This window comes from Mixophyes fleayi, chromosome 3, assembly GCF_038048845.1.
Source record: "Mixophyes fleayi isolate aMixFle1 chromosome 3, aMixFle1.hap1, whole genome shotgun sequence".
Lineage (NCBI taxonomy): Eukaryota > Metazoa > Chordata > Amphibia > Anura > Limnodynastidae > Mixophyes > Mixophyes fleayi.
This window is the reverse complement of record NC_134404.1, coordinates 163,972,821-163,994,671: the sequence shown is the minus strand read 5'-3', so window position 1 is coordinate 163,994,671 and position 21,851 is coordinate 163,972,821. Positions and strand designations below refer to the sequence as shown.

At 37.8% G+C, this 21,851-nt stretch overlaps 1 protein-coding gene across 4 annotated transcripts in view; it reads left to right on the top strand.

Moving 5' to 3' along the window:
- Positions 1-21,851, top strand: part of UBE3D (ubiquitin protein ligase E3D) — a 138,472-nt gene that overhangs the window by 40,155 nt on the left and 76,466 nt on the right. For all 4 annotated transcript variants that reach the window (XM_075202694.1, XM_075202697.1, XM_075202695.1 and 1 more), the window contains exons 4-7: positions 9,326-9,551; positions 11,569-11,638; positions 12,492-12,561; positions 17,757-17,865. In XM_075202694.1, the coding sequence (XP_075058795.1) occupies positions 9,326-9,551; positions 11,569-11,638; positions 12,492-12,561; positions 17,757-17,865 (475 nt within the window). The remainder of the gene's footprint in view (positions 1-9,325; positions 9,552-11,568; positions 11,639-12,491; positions 12,562-17,756; positions 17,866-21,851) is intronic.

The window sequence follows — 21,851 nt, the reverse complement described above, 5'->3', positions numbered from 1 at the left end:
TCTTTATATACATGAACAGAAGTCATTTTGGCCAAAGCCGATCTCTACAAACCTTTCCACAGGTGTCACAAAGATCGTCAATCCACAAATTCTCCATTAGGTCATATAGCGCAACATAAAACATTTTCTTATATCATTATGGATCGTCCCCCCACAGAAATAGTTTAAAGTCCAGCATAATATATCACTTCTAACCAACTTAATGATGCCTCCCAATCGTAATTCATATGGTCTCCAAAAGCCCCCAGATGTAGGAATGAAATATCCTTTGCATTAGCCACATTCAGACATGACTTGTAAACTATGCTAAGGGAAAATATAAAATACAAATCTGTCTGCAGTGGTGCAAGCAGAGCACCTGATGAGAACTCCTTTATAAAGACCAAGTGGGAGTGTCACCTGTCCACCAAATTAGGGCTGTGGGACCGATGCTGAATAAGTTGGCCAGTGTCTAGGGTGCTGGTCTCTGTTAATTTAGCATTAGGGTTACAAGAAAGTGTGTGGAACTCTTTTGTGAATTACTTTGCCATCTTGACAAGCAAAGTACAAAGCAAGAACTTGTTCATATGTGCATCACCAGAAAGGTGTCCGTGTCAGAAGTGAGATACTTAGGGAAGCAAGTTTTGGTTACCCAACCCACCTAGACACTGATATGGAGAAAGTTTTGAGAGCCCGCATGAATGTAGCTAGCTGCTGCACAGCAAGAGCAGCAAGCTCAGGTGCTACGAGTTGCATAGATACAGGAGAAAAACATCAGGCTCTTACGGTAAGTGTTAGCCAGGTGAGGCGGGACAAAAATATTCCACCTGTTCCGGGTCTGCAGAAAATGTTACCAGCTGATGACCTAGAAGTGTATCTGGTGTCCTTTTGAGTGTGTACATCGGACCTCTATTGGGTATCCATTAGCAAAAGAAATATATATATTTTATGGCTGTAATATATTTCAGCAAGATGTGATAATTGTTATAGATTGTGAGTTAATTTGCATTACACCTATACAGTTACTGTAAATATCTCTGTTGTGACTTGGCAGTGCAGTTGTGTATACTGTTAATAGACTGGTTGGTGTTATGTCAGGGCTGAGTAAATACAGAAAATAATACTTTCCAGGAGACTGTACAGCAGCTGGTGTGATCCGAAGGAGAACACTCTGCACTTGTCTTTGTCATTGTCAGTTCTGCTACTTGGGCTGATAATTTAAATGTAATCCAGTTTGTAAAACTTCTTCAGATATGTTGATTTATGACCAGTGTGAGAGTAATTGAATCATCACTTCATTGCCATTACAGAGGGAGCCTGTCTTGCTTTGTAACACTCGGTTTTGTTTTGATTAAAGACAATTCGGGGAGTATACAGTACTGACAGATGTTGTGCTTGGTTAATGTATGGATGGAAATGAATAAGGAGGTTGTGCTGTTAATACAAGCTAACTCGCAGACAAAAGCAAGCAGAGGCAACAAAATAAAGGCAGATCGTTGTACAGTTATTCTAGCTTACTGTATTTTTTATATTTTATTTAGTGTTTGCTAAAAAAAATTTGAGTATCTAGTTTTTTATATGTTTTTTTTTTCCAGAATTGTATTTGTAAATGGCTATAATGTTTTTTTTTTCAAGTGTTTTCTTTCTAGATGTACAAGACACATTTGTGTTAATGTAAATTAAGGGGAGATGAATGTCAGTGTAAGTACTACAGAAGTGTTTTCAATGCAGTTTTCCATTAATAAGGCAGTTGTTTAGGTTGCTAGAAATGCTATTTAAAGGTTAAATTTAAAAAGTACGGAAGTGTATAGACATGTAGTAGTCCCAGAGGAGTACCATTACCAATACTGTTGTATTTACGCAGCTCCACGGACTGCTTTTTGGGCAATTTCTAGTATAGTGAAGTAGGTATAAATTTCTCCACCTCAATTTCCTTGGAAAATCATGCTGCTTATGAATTGTGGGTTCTTATTTATTGTTATTAACTCTTGTTTTAAAATTACAAACATATTCCACCGTGTGATCACTGACCTTGCTGATGACCTAGTGTTTCTGGTGTCCTTTGAGTGTGTACATCGGAATCCAGTGCTTGCACACAGTATTCGCTTGTATATAGCACAGAGAGCAGTAGAACAATGAGTGTCTACAGGCAACAGTGAAGCATGGGGGAAGTTTGGGGCTACATTTCAGGAAATGGAATTGGGGATATGGTTAGGATCAATAGTGTCCTCAATGCTGAGAAATACAGGCAGGTGCTTATCCATCATGGAGGCATTTGATTGACTCCAAATTTATTCTGCAGCAGGCTAAGGACCAAAACATACAGCCAATATCATTAAAAATTATTTTCCGCCTAAAGAAGAACAAGGAGTCCTGGAAGTGATGCTATGGCCCCCACAGAGCCCTAATCTCAACATCATTGAGTCTGTCTGGGATTACATGAAGAAACAGAAGGATGTGAGCAAGCCTATATCCACAGAAGATCTGTGGTTAGTTCTCCAAGGTGTTTTGAACAACCTCCCTGCTGAGTTTCTTCAAAAACTGTGTGCAAGTGTACCTAGAAGAATTGATGCTGTTTTAAAGGCAAAGGGTAGTCGCACCGAATATTGATTTGATTTAGATTTCTCTTCTGTTCATTCACTTTGCATTTTGTTAATTGATATAAAATAAACTATTAACACTTCTATTTTGGAAAGCATTCTTACTTTGCAGCACTTTTTCCACACCTGCCTAAAACTTTTGTAGTACTGTATTTTTTTCAATAACTGTGATTAATATAATTCAGAGTAATTTACTCATGAAATCAGCACTGTATCCAAAACACAAGAGTCAAAATAAAGCTGTTGGGTTTTTTTTTTTTTTTGTTTTTTTTTAAAAAACAATTTCACCGGTAACAAATTCAATGGGGGGTATTCAATTGTTCCTCCGGAACGAGCGCGTTAAAACTATTACCGTTTATACGGTAATTACTCACTGAATTTCATCTCGCAGATGAAATTCAGCGAGTAAACTACCGTATTAACGGTTTTTACGCGCAAGTTTACCGTATAAACGGTAATAGTTTTAACGCGCTCGTTCCGGCGGCGCCCGGAGGAAGAATTGAATTCCCTCCAATATCTGTTGTAATGTTATATTTTTATTTGTGTGAGGAGCAAGTATGGGAATATTGCTGTCAATGGGCAGAGATCTGAAAGGAGCCTAGATGGGCTATATGCAGAAAATATTTGCAGAATGGTTTGGTTGGGGCTAAGTTGTTGTTGATAATTTAGTCTGTGAGCAGTAACAGCACAACACATTAATTCTGAAGAAACTGGATTAAAAACCACTCTCCTGAAAGTCCAGTTCAAATCAATGAAAAGAAATCAATAATACAGAGTACATATTTAAATGTAGGAAGCGGAAGCAAATAAAGTGATGGAGACAGTAGCATCCTTTTACTGGTGCAACTAAAAAGTTTCTGACTTCAACTTTCAAGTCAGTGCTCCTTAAAGTGACATTATCATTAAAAGGCAAGTTCGAATATAAAAGGAAAAGTAACTGAAGTTTGCAATATATAGTTCTTCATTATAACAAATTAAAATAACATGCAGGGATATATATATATATATATATTATTAAACATGCTATACAAGAGGCAATTATATTCAAATCTCTGAGTTTTAGAATTACAGGTGCCAAGATGATCATGGTGCTGACGGTAAAGCAACAGAATGCCTGTGATAAGGCTGGTTATACCGGTATGACAGAAGTTTTGGCCATGTCTAATATAAGCTACTAGTAGAAGTGCACTGTAATGTGTCCTCAATGGTAGGATTCAGTAATGTGTGTCCACATTCATCCTACCACTTTTACCACTACCTCCTTCTCATCATTTGCTTTGCTTCAAGTACTGTAGCCCCAGAATCACTATAGCATGTCATTTGCTATAACGTGAGGCCTGCACCTCTGGCTTCTAACTAGTGAATGCCATTTATGAGTCCTGAGCGTATACATCACGTTATCACAAGTCACATGAACACTTGGGGGTAAATGTATCAAGCTGAGAGTTTTCTGGTGGTTTGGAAAAACCAATCAGACTCTGGCTATAATTTATTTAGTACATTCTACAAAATGACAGCTAGAATCCGATAGGTTGCTGTAGGCAACATCTCCACTTTTCAAACCTGCTGGAAAACTCTCAGCTTGATACATTTACCCCCTGTTGTTACTAGGGCAGCAATGCGACCAACGCCAACACCTAGATACCGTCTACTACCCACAAACCAGAAAATATATATATATATATATATATATATATATATATATATAAGCCTAGCAGCGTGTGTTAGTGTGTGTGTGCAAAAAACTATTTTCTCAGAAAGGGCTCATCCAATTGACCTGAAATTTGGTATACTGACATTATTTGACAAAAAAAATTATAATAGTGAAGTCAGTTAACGTCCATCATCCCCCCTTTCCCCCGTGGGAGGGGTAGTAAAGGTTAAATTTACTAGTTGAGTGCTCAAACTCTTGACCGTGTGGGTATTTATTTACCAGAGCCTGTGTTTGGTCATGGACAATTGTATGTCGCATTTTCACGAGTACGGAGAAGCAGTGATGTGAAAGTGCAGGTTATGAATACTGCCCTTCAAGGAAGACTGATTGAGCACAGCGATAAGGTGTTTAGCAGAAACGTTGTGTATCGAGAGGTTTTAGAACAGTAAGACGATGGAGATTAAGGATGTGGCGATGAAGATGAGGTGATGGAGAAGAATGATGAGGTGGTGACATGTGGACAAAACCACGTTAAAAAAGGGCGCTTACGTCGGGAAGTAATGCTCTTCCCCTGAGGAGGCCTGGCCTAGCCCCAAATGCATGACAAGAACCTTTTTAACACCTTAAGTAGCTTGATTTGACTAGAATGCATGAGTATAATGCATGGGTTAACTTGTGTATGTGTGTGTATGTGTATATATATATATATATATATATATATATATATTAAATATATATCACACATTCACACAGAAGTTTTAGGTAGCTGTTGAAAAAATGTTGCAAATTAAGAATGCTTACAAAAGTGTTAATAGTTTATTTTTTATCAATTAACAAAATGAAAAGTGAAGAGAAATCTAAATCAAATCAATATTGGGTGAGACCACCCTTTGCTTTCAAAACAGCATCAGTGCATCAATTCTTCTCGGTATACTTGCACTCAATTCTTGAAGAAACTTAGCAGGGAGGTTGTTCCAAACACTTTGAGAACTAGCCTCAGATCTGTGGATGTAGGCTTGCTCACATCCTTCTGTCTCTTCATGTAATCCCAGACGGACTCGATGATGTTGAGATCATATTTCTGTGAGGTCCATATCATCACTTCCAGGACTCCTTGTTCTTCTTTATGCCGAAAATAGTTCTTAATGACATTGACTGTATGTTTGGGGTCGTTGACCTGGTGCAGAATAAATTTGGAGCCATTTAGACGCTTCCCTGATGGTATTGCATGATTGATAAGTACCTATCTGTATTTCTCAGCCTTGAGTATACCATTGATCCTAATCAAATCCCTAACTCCATTTGTGGATATGCAGCCCCAAACTTGCAGGGAACCTCCACTATGCTTCACTGTTGCCTGCAGACACTCATGATTGTACTGCTCTCCAGCACTTCGGTGAACATACTGCTGTTACAGCCAAATATTTCAAATTTTGACTCATCAGTCTATTGCACCTGTTGCCATTTTTATGCAACCCAGTTCCTATTTTTTCATGCATAGTTGAGTCGCTTGGCCTTGTCTCCACGTCGAAGGTATGGCGTTTTGGGCACAATTCTTCCATGAAGACCTCTTCATACTTTTCCAAACAATAGATTGGTGTACTGGGGTCCCACTTGATTTTTTTCAGTTCTGAGCTGATGGCACTGCCGGACATCTTCCAATTTCGAAGGGAAGTAAGCATGATGTGTTTTTCATCTGATGCGTCTATAGTTCTCAACATTGCCTGTCTCTTTGTATTTCTTCAAAAGAGCTTCAACAGCACATCTTGAAACCCCAGTCAACCTTGCTGATGCAGTATAACTACCTTGTGTCGTGCTGCTGTGCTCAGTCTTGCCATGGTATATAACCTGTGACATGAAATTGACTTTCACAGCCTCACCTTTGCAGCAGAGTTTGGCTGTTCTTCTCCCAGTTTTAAGCCTCCTACACAAAACTGTTTCTGTTTCAGCTAATGACTGTGCTTCAACCTACATATGAAAATGATGATCATTATCACCTGTTTGGTATGATTGGTTAGTCCATAAACCATACTAAAATTCTACAAAATCCCTGACTTTGTGCAAGTGCACCTAAAAGAATTGATGCTGTTTTGAAGGCAAAGGGTGGTCACACCAAATATTGATTTGATTTAGATTTCTCTTCTGTTTATTTGTTTGCATTTTGTTAATTGATAAACTATTAACACTGCTATTCCTGCAAGCATTATTGCTTTGCAGCATTTTTTCCACACCTGTCTAAAACTTTTGCACAGTATTGTGTGTGTATATTATTTTGGAAAGAGAGGGTTTTCTCTGAACTGGGGCTCACAATGATGTCCACTGACAGTGCCATGTTATATGATTGATTTGGATGGCGGTTGCTTTACTGTGCAATCTCTAGGATGGTTAATACTTTATATGACAAAAAGTGCCGTACAATACTTATCAAGAAGTTTATTTAGGATTGTTTATTTTAAATTTTAGTTGTTCATTCTGGAAGTTGGCAAAATGCTTGCTTTTTAATTAAAATGTGTTTCCTTTATACTACTTTGCTATAAGCTACCGGTCGAGCACTATATTATGTTTAACCAAACACTACACTTAATAAGTAAAATATTTTACAAATTAATATTAAGAAATATTATATAACTTGTTATAAGGATCATAAGGACCCTGACTCTGAACAGCACAGGGAAGTGAGCTCTTGTAATTGAAGGCTCCAGTAACTTGTTTGGATGCAGTATATATTCATAACCACTAGTCAATAGTTTCCCAACTTTCCAGCTTTCATTATTCTCTACTTTTCTTCTGTTTTGTATTATCTAAACATTTGTGTTACTATATAGTTCAATGTTGCATTAACACTACATTACTTGCAAGCTATTCTTTGTTTGCTAGTTGCCATTACATTATCCTTCAGAATACTTTTCCTGTTATACACTTAGCTCACAGTCTGCTATTACTTGAGTCTACTCACAGTAGTTATACAGAAAAGAGTTCTTGTAATATGTCTATCTAAAACTTTTAGAACAGGATGCGTAGAGATGGTTTGTACACACAGGCATTCAAAAACACTACTTAAAAGCGTAGACAAAGAGCTGTGGGGAGTGTGTATGTTCTCCTGATGTTTGCGTGGGTTTCCTCCCGCTCTCCAAAAACATACTAGTAGGTTAATTGACTGCTTTTAAATTCACCCTGGTCTCTTTGTTTGTGTATGTTAGGGAATTTAGACCAGTGGGGCAGGGAATGATGTGAGTTATCTGTACAGCGCTGCAGAATTTGTGGCGCTATATAAATAGCTGCTGATGATGACGATGAAGGGGTCAATTCAATTAGTCCTGAGTTTCTATAGTAGCCTTGTGTTTATGTACCCAAATCTACACTTTGTGTTATGTGCCCTAAACCCATTAACTAAGCATCAGGCTACTACAGGACCTCATGGTTCATTAAATCAGCAACAAAATCTTGTACTTTGAACACCACGTTAGAAGCACATTTACAAACACATTTTAAACCGTCCCTGCATCATAGTTACTGTGTACTGTATGACCGTTCCCGAGCAACTCCATTGTCTTTTGCTTAGTGTTAATGCCTTTGAAAGCAATGTCAAAATTGTAAAATAACAACTTTTCAGAAGGTGAATTTGCATATATAATTTTGGTGGCTAATAACATCAAATACGTTTAATAGGCTTTAAGAATGCATGTTAAATACTTAAATTAACTCTTCTGTGCATTAGGCCTTGGTGTACTATTTGGATTAATGTACTCTGACAATTAGCAAACTTAAACCGTCACAGAATTCTCATCGGTAATGTTGATGAATTAATACAAACATTAAAGTCATCTAAGAATAAAATGTAAGCAAAGCATCATACATCATGTAGTATATAGCAATTGTACTGTGCTCTTTAATTTAAGTACTACAGCTTCAGTAGAACAGTTTTTCTATAGCATTTATATGTCGTTATTTATCATCTGAATCTGTAAATCTGTCGCCAGACGTCTCTTTTGAATTTCATTGTAATAAGGAAGCTGAGAATGTAGGGTTGAGGATTAAGTGACTGGAATTTTTATGTATAGTTATAACTCCCAGCCCCATCTATCTCCAAATCTTTACCTGTCTTTGAATATAAACAATTGAAATGTGAAGAAACGCTCCTTGCAGACCACACTGGTTATTTGAGCAGTTCATTTTAAAGAAGAATTCCACCCAGAACTAAAATTGCAGTATAATACCTCTACCCACCCGAACTGGCAGATGTCCAGGACCCCAATTCCATTTGTGAGATTTTCACATCTTCAGTATGATCAAAGATCCGTTGTCTTGCAGGAGGAGTCGAGTGTTTCTTAAATGACAGGGACTCGGGAATGCAGTCCCCTGTGACTAGTCTTGCTGAAGGCAGAGGGGTATTATTCATTTTAGTTTTGGGTTGAGTCTTGAGACAACAGCAATATGCAGATGGCAGGTATAGTCATAATTTATGACTGTTTGCCCAAAGCATAAAAGTGTATGGTTATATTTATGTTGATTTATTTTCTATTATACTTCTTATTCCTTTGTTTTTTTGTTTTGAAAGGGGTAAGTGATATACAGTTTTGCATAGCAATGACATCTGAAAAATGAGATTAAATTGTGCCCAACTACAGCCTAGTATAATTGCATTGTAAAACTATACATCTCAAGTGTGCCTATGGATGATTCATATACATGCCTCAGCCAGGTAATCAACATGGATGTTTCTTGATGTGCAGATAAATGTCTCATTATAAAAAGTTTCAGTCCCTATGATTTACTAAACATTTATTAAAAAATAAAGTGAAAGCAGACATGTAAGTGCATTGCTATGTGAGTGTGTGTGTGTGTGTATATATATATATATATATATATATATATATATATATATATATATATATATATATATATATATGTGTGTGTGTGTAATATATAATATATTATAATATTTCATGAGAAAAACAGGTTTGCACTGATCCAAAACATTTAAAATACCCATTGTGTTTCACTAATTTCTGTGCTGAAAAGTAGTTTTAATTGTGTTTCACATTCATGCATCCTCTGGAATGTTGATTGCAGTTCCCTTATTATTTTCCAGGAAGTTCCTCAGAGTCCTTCCTCTGCCTAGTGAAAACTGGAGCTCTCTGGTTGAAGAATGGTGCTGCCACCCTGATCCCTTTGCCAATCGAAGTTGCCTTCCCAAGGTTAACGACTGCTTTCTGGGAGACACGTTCCTCTTGGTGAATAAAGCAAATATTTCAGACCCCCCAGGAGAGACTAATGAGATGTCAGATGTTCCTCATCTAGTTGATGCTAATGTCTCAGTAAGTTATTAGTGTTAATGACATCAACTAATTGGTACATTTATATTGTCCAGTATAACTTTATTATCTCAAATGAGGTTTATTCCAGGCAGAAGTGGGATCTTAATCTTTCTCAGTTAGTGTTTCCATTAGCTGTTATTAAATACCATGTGAAATAAGTTTGTAGGTGAATTGATGATAATTAATTGTTCCTGTCAATATTGCATTTCACTAGATCATATCTTACTGTAGGAGTTTGAGAGTAGAAATGGCCCCTGCTGCTTACTTTCTGTTCAGCTCTTACAAAGGATAAAGCAGTGGCTATATTCATTGGCACTTTGTTCTTCGGGAGGGCTAGATACCTAGAAACAGCTAGTGAGTGATCACAGCTTCCCAAAGAACCCGTTGACATTAAAAAATTATGGGTAACATTACATTTTGTAAAAATATCTTTGTCTGTGCCAGAGATCTAAGCACGGGGTCACGTTTTTAGCTTAACCAACTGCCAAGATCCATCGTCTTAAGCCTGTCAGAATGTTTGTCAGTGGGGAAAATGGAGGATGCTATGTTGGTAGCTGCCATGGATAATGGCAGCACAATTCTTCTACCCGCTTCTATGAATAAATTTAAAGGGATAAAATGTACATAAGCAGAAGAGGGAGCTCTATGTTTTAAAAAAACAAGGGAGATACCAACAGGGACACTGAAGTCCTCACTTTCAGGTGTTAAGAGCAATAAACACCATGTTCTTTTAGGGGAAATCAGGGGAATCTAATGAGGAACACACTGCAGATTCCAATAAAAAAAGGTGCGCTGGAGTTTCTCTCAACAAAAGGGAAACTTGTGCAAGTAAAACAACATTCCTAGGCAGATATAGCGAATTTGCCCTCAGGGTGCTTGATACAGTTGTGCTAGCTGGAAGGAAGCCAGTCCAGCCACTAGGAAGTCTTCTCTGACTGAAATGTCCTTGGTCAGTACACGTAACATTAACAGACCAGGTGATGAAAGGAACTCATCAATTTGCTGACCTTCTCCCTTGCTCCTCCAGGTCAACTACTCAGGGCCCCTTTACCCTACCATTTAAATTTATTAGAACTAAGAGCTGCTAGGTTGGCTCTGCATCCTTTAGTCCCTCCTCCAGCTTTGGGCTATCTCCTTACTATTAATATTGGACAACAAAGAGCTGTGTCTAACATAATCCAAATGGTTGGCAGAGAAATCTTAGAGATCTTGAAGTGGACATTGTCAAGATAGATCCAATTAAACAGCTGCATACTTACCATGAGAGTAGAACGAGTTAGCAGACTTCTTGGCTCATCAGAGACCATTCCTGAGTTCTGCCTCTGTGACAACCAAAACCTTCCAAAAAATTGTGCAGGCATATGGCAATCTACAGGTCGACCTTTTGCAAATCCCTTCCCTTACTTTTTAAGTAATGTTTACAGCTAAATTAACTCCATCCTCCCCCTTTCTTATAGGTGCCTGTGAACTCATAATAGTGGTTAAATGTGTTTAACCCGGACAGTGCCAGAGTATCAAACTTTACTAGTGGGGTGGGCAAACCTGTCCTCAAGGGCCATATCCAGTTCATGTTTTTAGGATTTCTGTCTGTAGAAACAGGTGGGATAATTACTGACCCAGCCAAATAGATTAACTCAGCTGTACATGATTAAAGAAATCCTAAAAACATGAACTGGATATGGCCCTTGAGGACAGGTTTGCCCACCCCTGCAGTGTAGTATGTAAACTAGATGCAGAGACTAGGTGGTGGTTGCATTTATAGTCAATCTAACACTAGCACAAGCCAGTTTTGCAGCCATTATCTTAATGCCACATTGTGAAAGTAATACTTCTTATGACTCTGTAATTTGGCAAGCTTGGGTAAGTGTGCTCTCAAGAAGATAGATGTCGCTGAATGTCAACATTAAAAGCAGACCAAAATAAAGTTGCCTGCCCTCCAGAGAGGATATATAAAATTATACATTCTTTTACTAAAGGTGTAATTTGACATTTAAGTGACATTTTTTGTGGCTTGCAGAAATCAAAGGAAAATACCAAAGTCGTTTGCAAGCGTTGCAAAGCAATACTTGGAGAGACTGTGTCATCAGGTATGTAAAACAGAAACAATCCTAATACCAGCCTGACAATAAAAGGTATTGAAGACACATTTTGCTTCGTTTTTATGGACATGTGCAGCTGTTTCTTACATAACCTGTTGTATTGTGAAGGAAAGATAAGGCAAAGTTTTCTTACTCCTGTAAGACCAAGTTACTTTCCATTGTTGCCGTAGACCTTTTTTTACTGTGCGGTTAAAAAAAGCAGAATATAGTGTACATTGCATACCTTTTCTAAATGGCTCATTATTTCTAAATTAAACCCCAGAGAGTGCTGCTGGAATGATTGATCAATGCATTGAATTTCGAATGAAGCAAGAAGATTCACACTCTCATTGTCAAGGGCATTGCTGACCCAGATTATATTTCCAGTACATTTGTAGTTTCCAGTCTTGTAGTCTTTTTGTATTCTTTCTGAGCTTACTGACTGTATATTATTTATATGATCTGTTTGTGCATTTCAGCATATGTCTCCAATGTTTTTTGATTTCACGACTAGCACAGACAGTTCAGCACTTAGCTCTCATGCACGGGGCCATTTATGTAAACTGATGCAAATGAATAAAAAGTGGTGTTTTCCCTAGTGATCAAATAGATTGTAGTGGTCAGTTTTCAAGTTAAATAAAATAAAAATTTGGATTGCTTGATATAGACACCACCTCTTTTTCTTTTCTTTGCACCAATTTAGTTAAAAGCTCTTCATTGTGGGTGGCGTTGTTTTTTTATTTTTTCCTAAATCATCTTTTATTTTGTATAAAATGACTCTGCAGAATGTATTTTCAGTTTCCTGCATTTGAATTCAGTTTGTTTTATTTTAATATTGTTCTTAAAATTTTCTGCTTTTTAGACACTATTAAGTATTACATAACTGAAGTAATGATTCTGCCATCTTGTCAAGCATACACTATGATTTCCAGGTAAGCATAAAACAAATTGTAACGTTTTGTTTTTCAAAATATGAGCTTATATATCTGTATACTTATTTGGAAACCACTATTCAGAAAACCATAAAGAAATAGGTGAATAGTTGCTGCTGCTTTGTATTTCTAATATATTATGTGTGTATATGTATGCGTGTGTACCTGTATTCTTATACTTGAGGGCACATTGACCTGTTTACACACCAACACTGTAGGGAGATTAGTCGTAGTGGGGACGAAAAATGAGGTCCCCACAAAAGTTGCCAACACAGGTCAGTGTAGGGGACCTTGCTAATACACTCGGCATAAACATCTGCCATGTCTCCACGAGTCACTTGTCTGACCAAAAGTGTGTGTCTGACGTGGAGGGAGAGTATGTGCATGCCTATGGGCAGCACAGTGGCCTAGTGGTTAGCACGTCTGCCTCACAGCACTGGGGTCATGAGTTCAATTCCCGACCATGGCCTTATCTGTGTGGAGTTTGTATGTTCTCCCTGTGTTTGCGTGGGTTTCCTCCGGGTGCTCCGGTTTCCTCCCACACTCCAAAAACATACTGGTAGGTTAATTGGTTGCTATCAAAAATTGACCCTAGTCTCTGTCTGTCTCCCTCTCTGTCTGTCTTTGTGTGAGTGTGTGTATATATTAGGGAATTTAGACTGTAAGCTCCAATGGGGCAGGGACTGATGTGAATGAGTTCTCTGTACAGCGCTGCGGAATTAGTGGCGCTATATAAATAAATGATGATGATGATGATGATGATGCCTATGTTCCAATGACCACTAGAGGTCATACGTATGTTCGACCGGAAGAGAAGGAGATTGCAGCTATCCTGCTCCTTTTACACCAAACAGGGATAAGACACGGTCACATTTGTATCCTGCTAAAAGTAAAGTGGGGACAATGAAGCATGACACAGTCCAATGGTGGCTCCAACTATAGCCCGGAGAGCATTAGAGAGGAGTATGCCCCTGACACAGAGATTTGTGCTGTGCACGATTCTCGATTTGATGATAGCAGTGTTTTAAACACAGAAAGCCGGAAGAATCTGAGCGGATTTGACAAGTGCCAAATTGTGATGTCTGAACGACTGGGTTAGGGCATCTCCAAAATGGCAGGTCTTGTGAAGTGTTCCCGAAATGCAGTGGTTCGTACCTACGAAAAGTGAACCAATAAAGAAGTGAAACGGCGACAGGGTCATGGGCGTCCACGGCTCATTGATGCCCGTGGGAAGCAAAGGGCTAACCCTTCTGGTCCAATCCAACAAAAAGCTACTCTAGCACAAATTACTGAAAATGGTAATGCTGGCTATGATAGGTGTCAGAACACACATTGAATCGCAGCTTGCAGTGTCTTGGGCTACATAGTTGCAGACCCCTGTCCGCTGCCGAAAGTACCTACATTGGGCACGTGAGCGCCAGAACTGGACCATGGAGCAATGGAAGGTGGCCTGGTCTGGTCACTCATGTTTGTGTAATGTTCTGCTGGGGAACCAAGGATCCTGGCATTCATGTGGATGTTACTTTGACACATATCACCTACCCAAACATTGTTGCAGACCAATTACGCCCCTTTATGGCAATGGTATTCTCTGATGGCAGTGGCCTCTTTCAGCAGGATAATGCCCTGCTGCACTGCAAACATTGCTCAGGAATGGTTTCAGGAGCATGACAAAGAGTTCAACTTGTCGATTGCCATCCAAATTCCCTATATCTCAATCTGATTGAGCATCTGTGGTAAGTCTTGGTAAAATTACTCCGAGCAATTGAGATCCCACTTGAAAATTAGAGGACTTTTTAGTCGCTATGAGAAGCTCTTCTACACTTTTAGTGAGAAGGGTAAATATAGGGGTAATTTTTACTGTGATTTTTGTATATTTTGGTGCTTCACATTGCAGTAAAATCATTAACAAGAAAGCCTGGATTACAACATTTTCTGGACAGATAGACTTGTTACAAGTTATGAAGCGTCATATCTGTTACATGTTCACATACACCACCTTTAATAAACCATGTTCATTGATCATTTTAAGTATGCAGATCTGTTTTTCAGCCTTAATGCTTTTTTTTTTTTTTTTATTAAATGATGATTAACAGCAACATTTTCTAAGAAACTAAAATTCCCTGACTTGTCTTTCTTACATTCACATGAAAATCAAGACCAGAAGTCCTAGGTCCAGCATATATATTAAATGCAAAGTAGTATTTGTCCAATATAATATTTGTTTGTTGCATAGACCCATAACACAGTACATTGTTCTGAGACAATGTTTTGCTGGACAGATGAATATTTGTTATTTGCAGCACCCTATAGGTTGTAAATAGCACATTAACCATTCAACATAATGTGACTACAACGCCAGTTTATGACCGTAATAGAAAATAGTGAAAGTGCCTTCATAATTCAGAATAGAAATGATGAGTATTGGATATTAAAAATAAGTTGCCCTTTGCAATAGGCCAATATCAAAAATTACTGCAATTATGCATTAATAGGTTATAGACTGCTATGTATTTATTTTAAAAGTTTGACTACCACCATAAATTAATATGTTTTAGTTGAATCATATTTTAGTAATATACCTGTGTATTGTTAGAGCCATTTTTCCAGAAATTATTTGATCTTTTAAAGTTGCATTTAACGAGATCACTTTTTTTATATTCAAGCATCATCTCCTTCTCATCTGTTATATTCCCAGATTTGAAGTGGGCTAAGAGATAGCAACTTATGATCAGTCAAATTGTTGGAGTTATGACAGCAGCACAGATTATTTCAGGAGATAATTCATTAACATCAATGTAAGGTTACCTCCTCATATTCACACCAATTCCTGCACTATAACTCAAGCATGTTATGAAACTTCAAAGCTCACATCCACTCTAGGACAAGTTTGTAATACACTGGGGGGCACTTACAAACTGTTACACTCTAATCTGCAGCTATTTCAAATTATTCAGCAGGAAGCTGACCCCAATCATGAGGGAAGAAGTGACCCGCACTCATAATACAGCACATTATTTGATGGAAACAATTCTCCATAGTCTTCTCGTAAACTCACCACATACTGAATATTCTCTAATTCTCCCCAACCTTACCCATACCTACTGATAAAACCTTGTTTGTTTATGCTGCAAATAACAGACATGCTACTGTATGTTACACATGACATAGTACTGGCACTGACCTTCCCCTGATCAACAGAAAATTTCTGGGATGACAAGGCACTCTGGCAATAAAAGGAAGGAAGTGGTGACTAATATATAAGGCTGGGTACACACTGGAGAATTTTCCGACCAGTTTGTTATCTACAATGATTGTACCTATGACTGAAGGTCCGACCGGTCGGGCGATTCATGTATACACACTTCACACGGTTTACCTTCAAATCTGTGCTCTTCATCTGTTCCTCTAGTCGTTTAGAGAGTGAAAGCACAATATGCATTCATTCCTGCCACACCGATTAACCGCCTTGTTATAGCTATTCACATGTCATAACAAATTCCAAAATATTCAGTCTCAGAACGAACAAATGAAGTATTCCATCTACAGCACTCTCTACATTTAGTCACTAGGAAATGTACATTGCCGGCATCGGCTGAAAAGACCATGACTCTGTATGCTCTATGGCAGGGGTCAGGGAACTTTTTTACCCTTTACCCCAAAATATATTTAGATACGCCAACGTTACCCCCTTGATTTGAAAGAAAGGAAATCATATTATTAATTATTGGAATTCAAAATGTTATTGAATCTATTCAAAATTTCTTTGAAAGCTTCAACTTCAAAACTTCCGGTTTTGGAGAAATGATGTTACTTCATTTTTGATACGAGAGCATCAATATTGGGGCATTTTGATGTCAGAGCAATTTGGATACAGTCTTCAGTGTCCAATCGATTTCTCTGCCTTGTTTTTATTTTCGTTAGAGTGGAAAATCCTTGTTCGCAAAAGGTAGGTTGTTGTAAAAGGCAGAAACTTTTCGACTGCCTCCTCATGTGCAATATTGAATGCCTTTGCAGCTGTTGACATCCAAAAATATGACAGATCTGCTTTGTTTTCAAATGCAATACATGCTTCATTATTGCTTTGAAGCTCAAGAAGTACCTCTGCCAACCCTTGAGGCTCTTCTAGTACAACAGCAATTTCACAATCCAACTGACGGCATGTGAATTGGCAGCATTTCCCCCAGGAATTTCGTTTTTACCCCATTTGGGGTAATTTACCCCTGTTCCCTGACCACTGCTCTATGGAGATCATAATCATGAATGCATACACACTACATGATCGGAAGGTGATTGTAACGAGTTTATTAAATGGTACGACCACCCAAATGAAACGACAATCGGCACTTTGGAACGACTGTCGTTCATCGTGTAAGTATGCACACTAATGCGATATGTGGCCGAGCGGTCATTTATCGGGTGATTGACCCGATTATTTGCTGAAAAAAAAACAACTGTCTGTACCTAGCTTAAGTGTATTGGTTCTTAGTAATTTTACTAGTCTATTTTATGTTGTACTAAAAAAAAAGCCTGTAAAAGTTAAAAACCGCTGGAAAAAATAACTTTCTCCACATAAGTGCCAATAAGCACATGAAGGTACAAGACTTGTAATAAAAATGTTACTCCCAGTTTACCCTTACATCTTTATTTATACAAATTTTATTGCTTAAAAAAATATCCCTAGGATAGTAGTTGCACAGCAAGGAAAGGAAAGATGTAAATTATTTTGGTTAAATCCTGTATTTTCATTGAAAATACTTTCAATTAAGTGTTTTATTAACTATACAGTTCACAGTATTTATGTAGAAATGTATGTTAATTCTTTTCATGTTGCACCATTTAAATATAAAGACAACAAACCCTATTAATTTAGAGCAAGTATGACGTATTCTGTTGCAGAAGTGTGTTAACTTGCTCTGGTTCTTGACAATGAATTATTTGGCTCCAAAAATGAGAATTCCCTGTGTTTTAAAAATGGAAAAAGATATAGAACACTGGTCTCTTCATTACCTGTTAACTATCCCTAGCTAGCAAGGCTTCTGTAATATCCAGTAGGGTGCTGACAGGACATAAAGGAAAATGGATAACGTAGAGGTTTTATTTTGTCCTAATGACCACTTACCATTAACTTGCTTGTCTTTTCAATGATAGTTAACATGGACACATACTGTGAAGACTGATCTTTGTTTCAACAGGAATCAGTTTGTGGAGAACATGATTGTCCAGCTTCTTATGGAATTCTCAGCCTCCAGAAGCACCTTCAGGTTCTGTGTTCAAGGACAAGATGGCAAACTCTTCCTCCTGGTAAGAAAAGACTTTTCACATCAGTGTTTTGTAAAACATGTATTTACTGTAGGAAGTTTAACATTCAAACTATTCATTTGCAGACCAGTTTTTTTTGTGTTTAATTTTTAAAATGCAGTTTAAAAAAAACAAAAGAACTCTTTCTCTGCTGTATGTCTGGAAGTGTAATCTCTGACTTTGGACATTTCCACTCTTACCTCCTTTTCCTTCTATCTGGCAGCCATATTCTGCCTGGATCTAAAACATGACCTCACATTAATTCATGACCTAATCGTAGTAAGAGCTTAGGGTGTTACATCATTAGTTCTGCAAACAAACAGTAAAATTCTCAAGAAACGAAAGTGCTTCACCGTAAGCCTGCACAGCTCATTTTAGTAGGGCATGCATCCAGGGGCAGTGAAAATATCGGACATTGATAAAATGTTCACAATAATTATCAAATAAGCACAGTTCTTACCTTGCTGCTGTCTCCGGTGGAGGAGGTTTCAAAAGACTATTAATTGTCACGCTGCTACCGCATCCACAGTCGCTGTTGAAGTGGGCATACAAAAAGTCACAAACGGACAACATGCCCCTCAGACCTCACATGTCATCAGATCTCCCAACATGCCCATCAGCTGCTGCTTCCATGCCCATCAGACCTCTCCTCATACCCCTTACAGACCTCTCCACATGCCCCTTCCAAACTTCTCACAGTACCAGTTATCATCCTCATGCTAGAACCGAAAGTAATCAAACTTTTATGTCTAAAAATGTAGCTTTATGCTGTCGGCAACATTTAAGCAGGCGTTTCAGAATAATTATTAGCTGGTGGTCATTGGCAGAAGACTAGAAAGTAAAGACTGCCTAAGGTTTTGTAGATTAATATGTAACGATATGTAATAGCCCCCATACAGTTTCACACCATGTGCATGGTACCACTTGTAAAGCAAATAATTAAACTTTCCAATGAAAATTGGTGTATTCAACAAGATAGTGATTCTGAGTGAAGGGTTATAAAATAAGATGGCAAGTTAGTTCAATAATATGTGGGTTTTGGTTTTTTTGTTCAATAGATGCAAAACGAATATATAGTGGAAATCTGCATATTGATTAATCCAAAGTAAAAACAAGTTGTATGTACGGATAGGGCAAGAGCGATAATACAGAACTGATACCTCAGGACAGGTAAAATATATAAGGTTCTCCTAACAATTGGTTTCATTAACCGGGTGATTGTAGTAATTTCTTTTGAAACATTTGATTATTTGCTTCACTTGTGGTGTTTTTAATGGTGTGTGACCTTATGTCAGCATTACTATGCTGTATGTGTCCTTGTGAATAAGATACACCATCTTTGCGGTCTCCGCAGCACTGGTTTGCTATTTCTATGATTGTAATATTTATACATTTTAGTACATAATAGGGGATTTCAGTCATATGAGTTCTTCCTAAGCCAGCCCTGTTGAAAATAACAATTTATTATAAACATTTAATTGAATGAAACCAACTTGCTCGTTCGTGAACTTCCTTGTTTTTCAAGATATTATTTTTCTCCTGCTAAGTTCACTTCAAATGCTAATTAGGAGTTGCTTCATGGATAAAATACATAATTCCTTTTCCATTCATTTTGGTGAACTTTCCTGTACTGTAAAACTCACTTCAGCTCAGAAAGTACTGTAGTACATGAGCTTCACAAACTGTAAAACATAATGGGCCCATTTTTTAAGCAAGTGCACAGAAGAAAGGACAAGCCATGGCTACTGGTCACATTTTATGGGGGATATAGTCAGTCTGTTGATGGTGAACCTGCTGTTGACACCAAAATGTTGCTACATTCGGTGTGTCCACATGGTTAAAATGACGATATTTGTAACTGTCGTGGTAGTAAAGTTGACAGTCACAATGTTGACATTCAAGCGACAATATCCGTGACAGCCGCTGGACCAGCTATCACAAAACAATAAATAATACAGTAAATAAATAAATAACTGAAAGTTCAATAAATAAAGAAAAATAAAAAGACAACGTCCCCGTCCCCCCCCAAAGAAAAACAGTTTAAACCAAGTGCTGGTGCTTGCAAAATGAGGGGACAAAAAGTGTGGGGTTCCCCCCGATTTTACTACTACCAGCACTTAACTTTGCCAGCCCAGGCTTGTGACACTATAGCAGGGGAACCTGCAGCGTGGGGTCCCCCTGCCAAAACAACAACCAACACCAGGTTGGTCAGCACGGGCTAGATTCCTGAGGGAGATGGGGTTCACAAAAAAAAAAAAAAAAATGCACCCTGTTCCCTAGGGGTATCCAGCTCCATGCTCAAAGTACTAGGGCAGTGGGTATGGGGTAATAAAAAATATTTAATGTTAAGAACACCATTTTGTCCCTGGTGCACTACAGGTCCCAGAAAACCCAGACTGCCATTAACAGTTTGGGCATGCTGGTGCTTGTAGTACTTCCAGCACCAGTATACCCATGGATGCACTTTAGATACCACAAGTGCCAGCATGCCGTGGCACCAAGAGCCTGCTGGGACCTGTAGTTCACCAAGACAAAATTTAAATAAATCACACCTCGTTTGAAAAATAACTTTATTTGAAATAAATATAAAACACCCATCCCTGTAATACTCGCCAACATCCAGATTCTTCACGTAATCTATCCTTTTCCATGAATTATATATCCTAGGATCTGGTAGCTTTATACCTAAAAAACATAAAATAAATACATGTCCATTAAAAAACAAAACAAAACACATCCTTGGTCCTGCAGCTTTGTAAGAAAAAAAAATCCCAAATAATTCAGGATCCTTGCTTGGCAAAATAAAAACTCTTTAGAACACATACCAAACTAGCTCTTAAAGCTTCCACCGCGTAATGAGAGAATTACCGTTACTGGGTATATTTGTAACCTGGGGCTTTCCCATGACCTCTGTGCTGAGGACCCCGTAGATACACTGAACCTTCAACATTTCTGACATATTGGTGTCAACAGTCTGACTATCTTCAGGTTCAGCATCAGCAGATCATACCCAACCCTTTCATAGCGCTCTTTAGATAATTAAAGCAAATGTCTCATTGTTTGCTATGTGTCCCTGTTTTCATAAATTTCCCTGCCTCATACATTTTTAGCAACAAATTTGCACCAATTGTTTAAATTGCATTTTAAGACTTTTTGCTACTTGATTGTTGCTATGCTCTGTTCATAATACCGTTCTTCTGTAACTTTGCCAAATTTAATGTGAAAATTATGTTTTTTATACTTTTAATTTTGTTTCCTGTTTGTTTTTTGCAACTGAATGCATTTCAGAAAGCTGAATGTGTTGTAATTGGTTTTCCGCTGTGTATGGAAGATAGATTCTGCATAACACCCATTAAACTATATTTGAAAAAGAACAACTGTTAAATGAAATTTAAAAATGCTGGTGTAATTAAGCACATTTTGCTACATTTGCCCTTCTTGTTTAAAGAAATAAGTTTCCTTTTAGTTCTACATAATTTAAGGTCTGTTTTCTACAGTAAAGCTTACAAACACTGCACTAGTGTGTCTTCACATCTCTGAAGCTAATTAGCATGGGAAAATTGTGTGACATTCAGATAGTCTCCTCCATGTTCACACACTGGGCAGGTTATTTTATACACCTACTGTACTTGCATGCAGCTGAATTAATCACTAGCTCAAATGTCCTTATGTATAAATAAGTCTGCTTGGAGAGTCTAGTCAAAATATTGTATGCCCTAAACACAGTTATTCCTACACTCTGATATCATTATGATCTCCATATGACCAAAATGAGATTACTTGAGACATCTAACAAAGCCAATAGAGTACACATGTGACTTCATTGATACTTATTTCCTGATCTGATTAATTAAACCCCAATAAGTATTTTCCTCGGGCATTGCTATTTTTATTGTGCAGCAAATGAATACATGAACAACCCATATTTTGTCTCAGGCCTTTCGTTTGAAACTTTTTGTAGAGTAACATCTAATCTACAATGTTATATG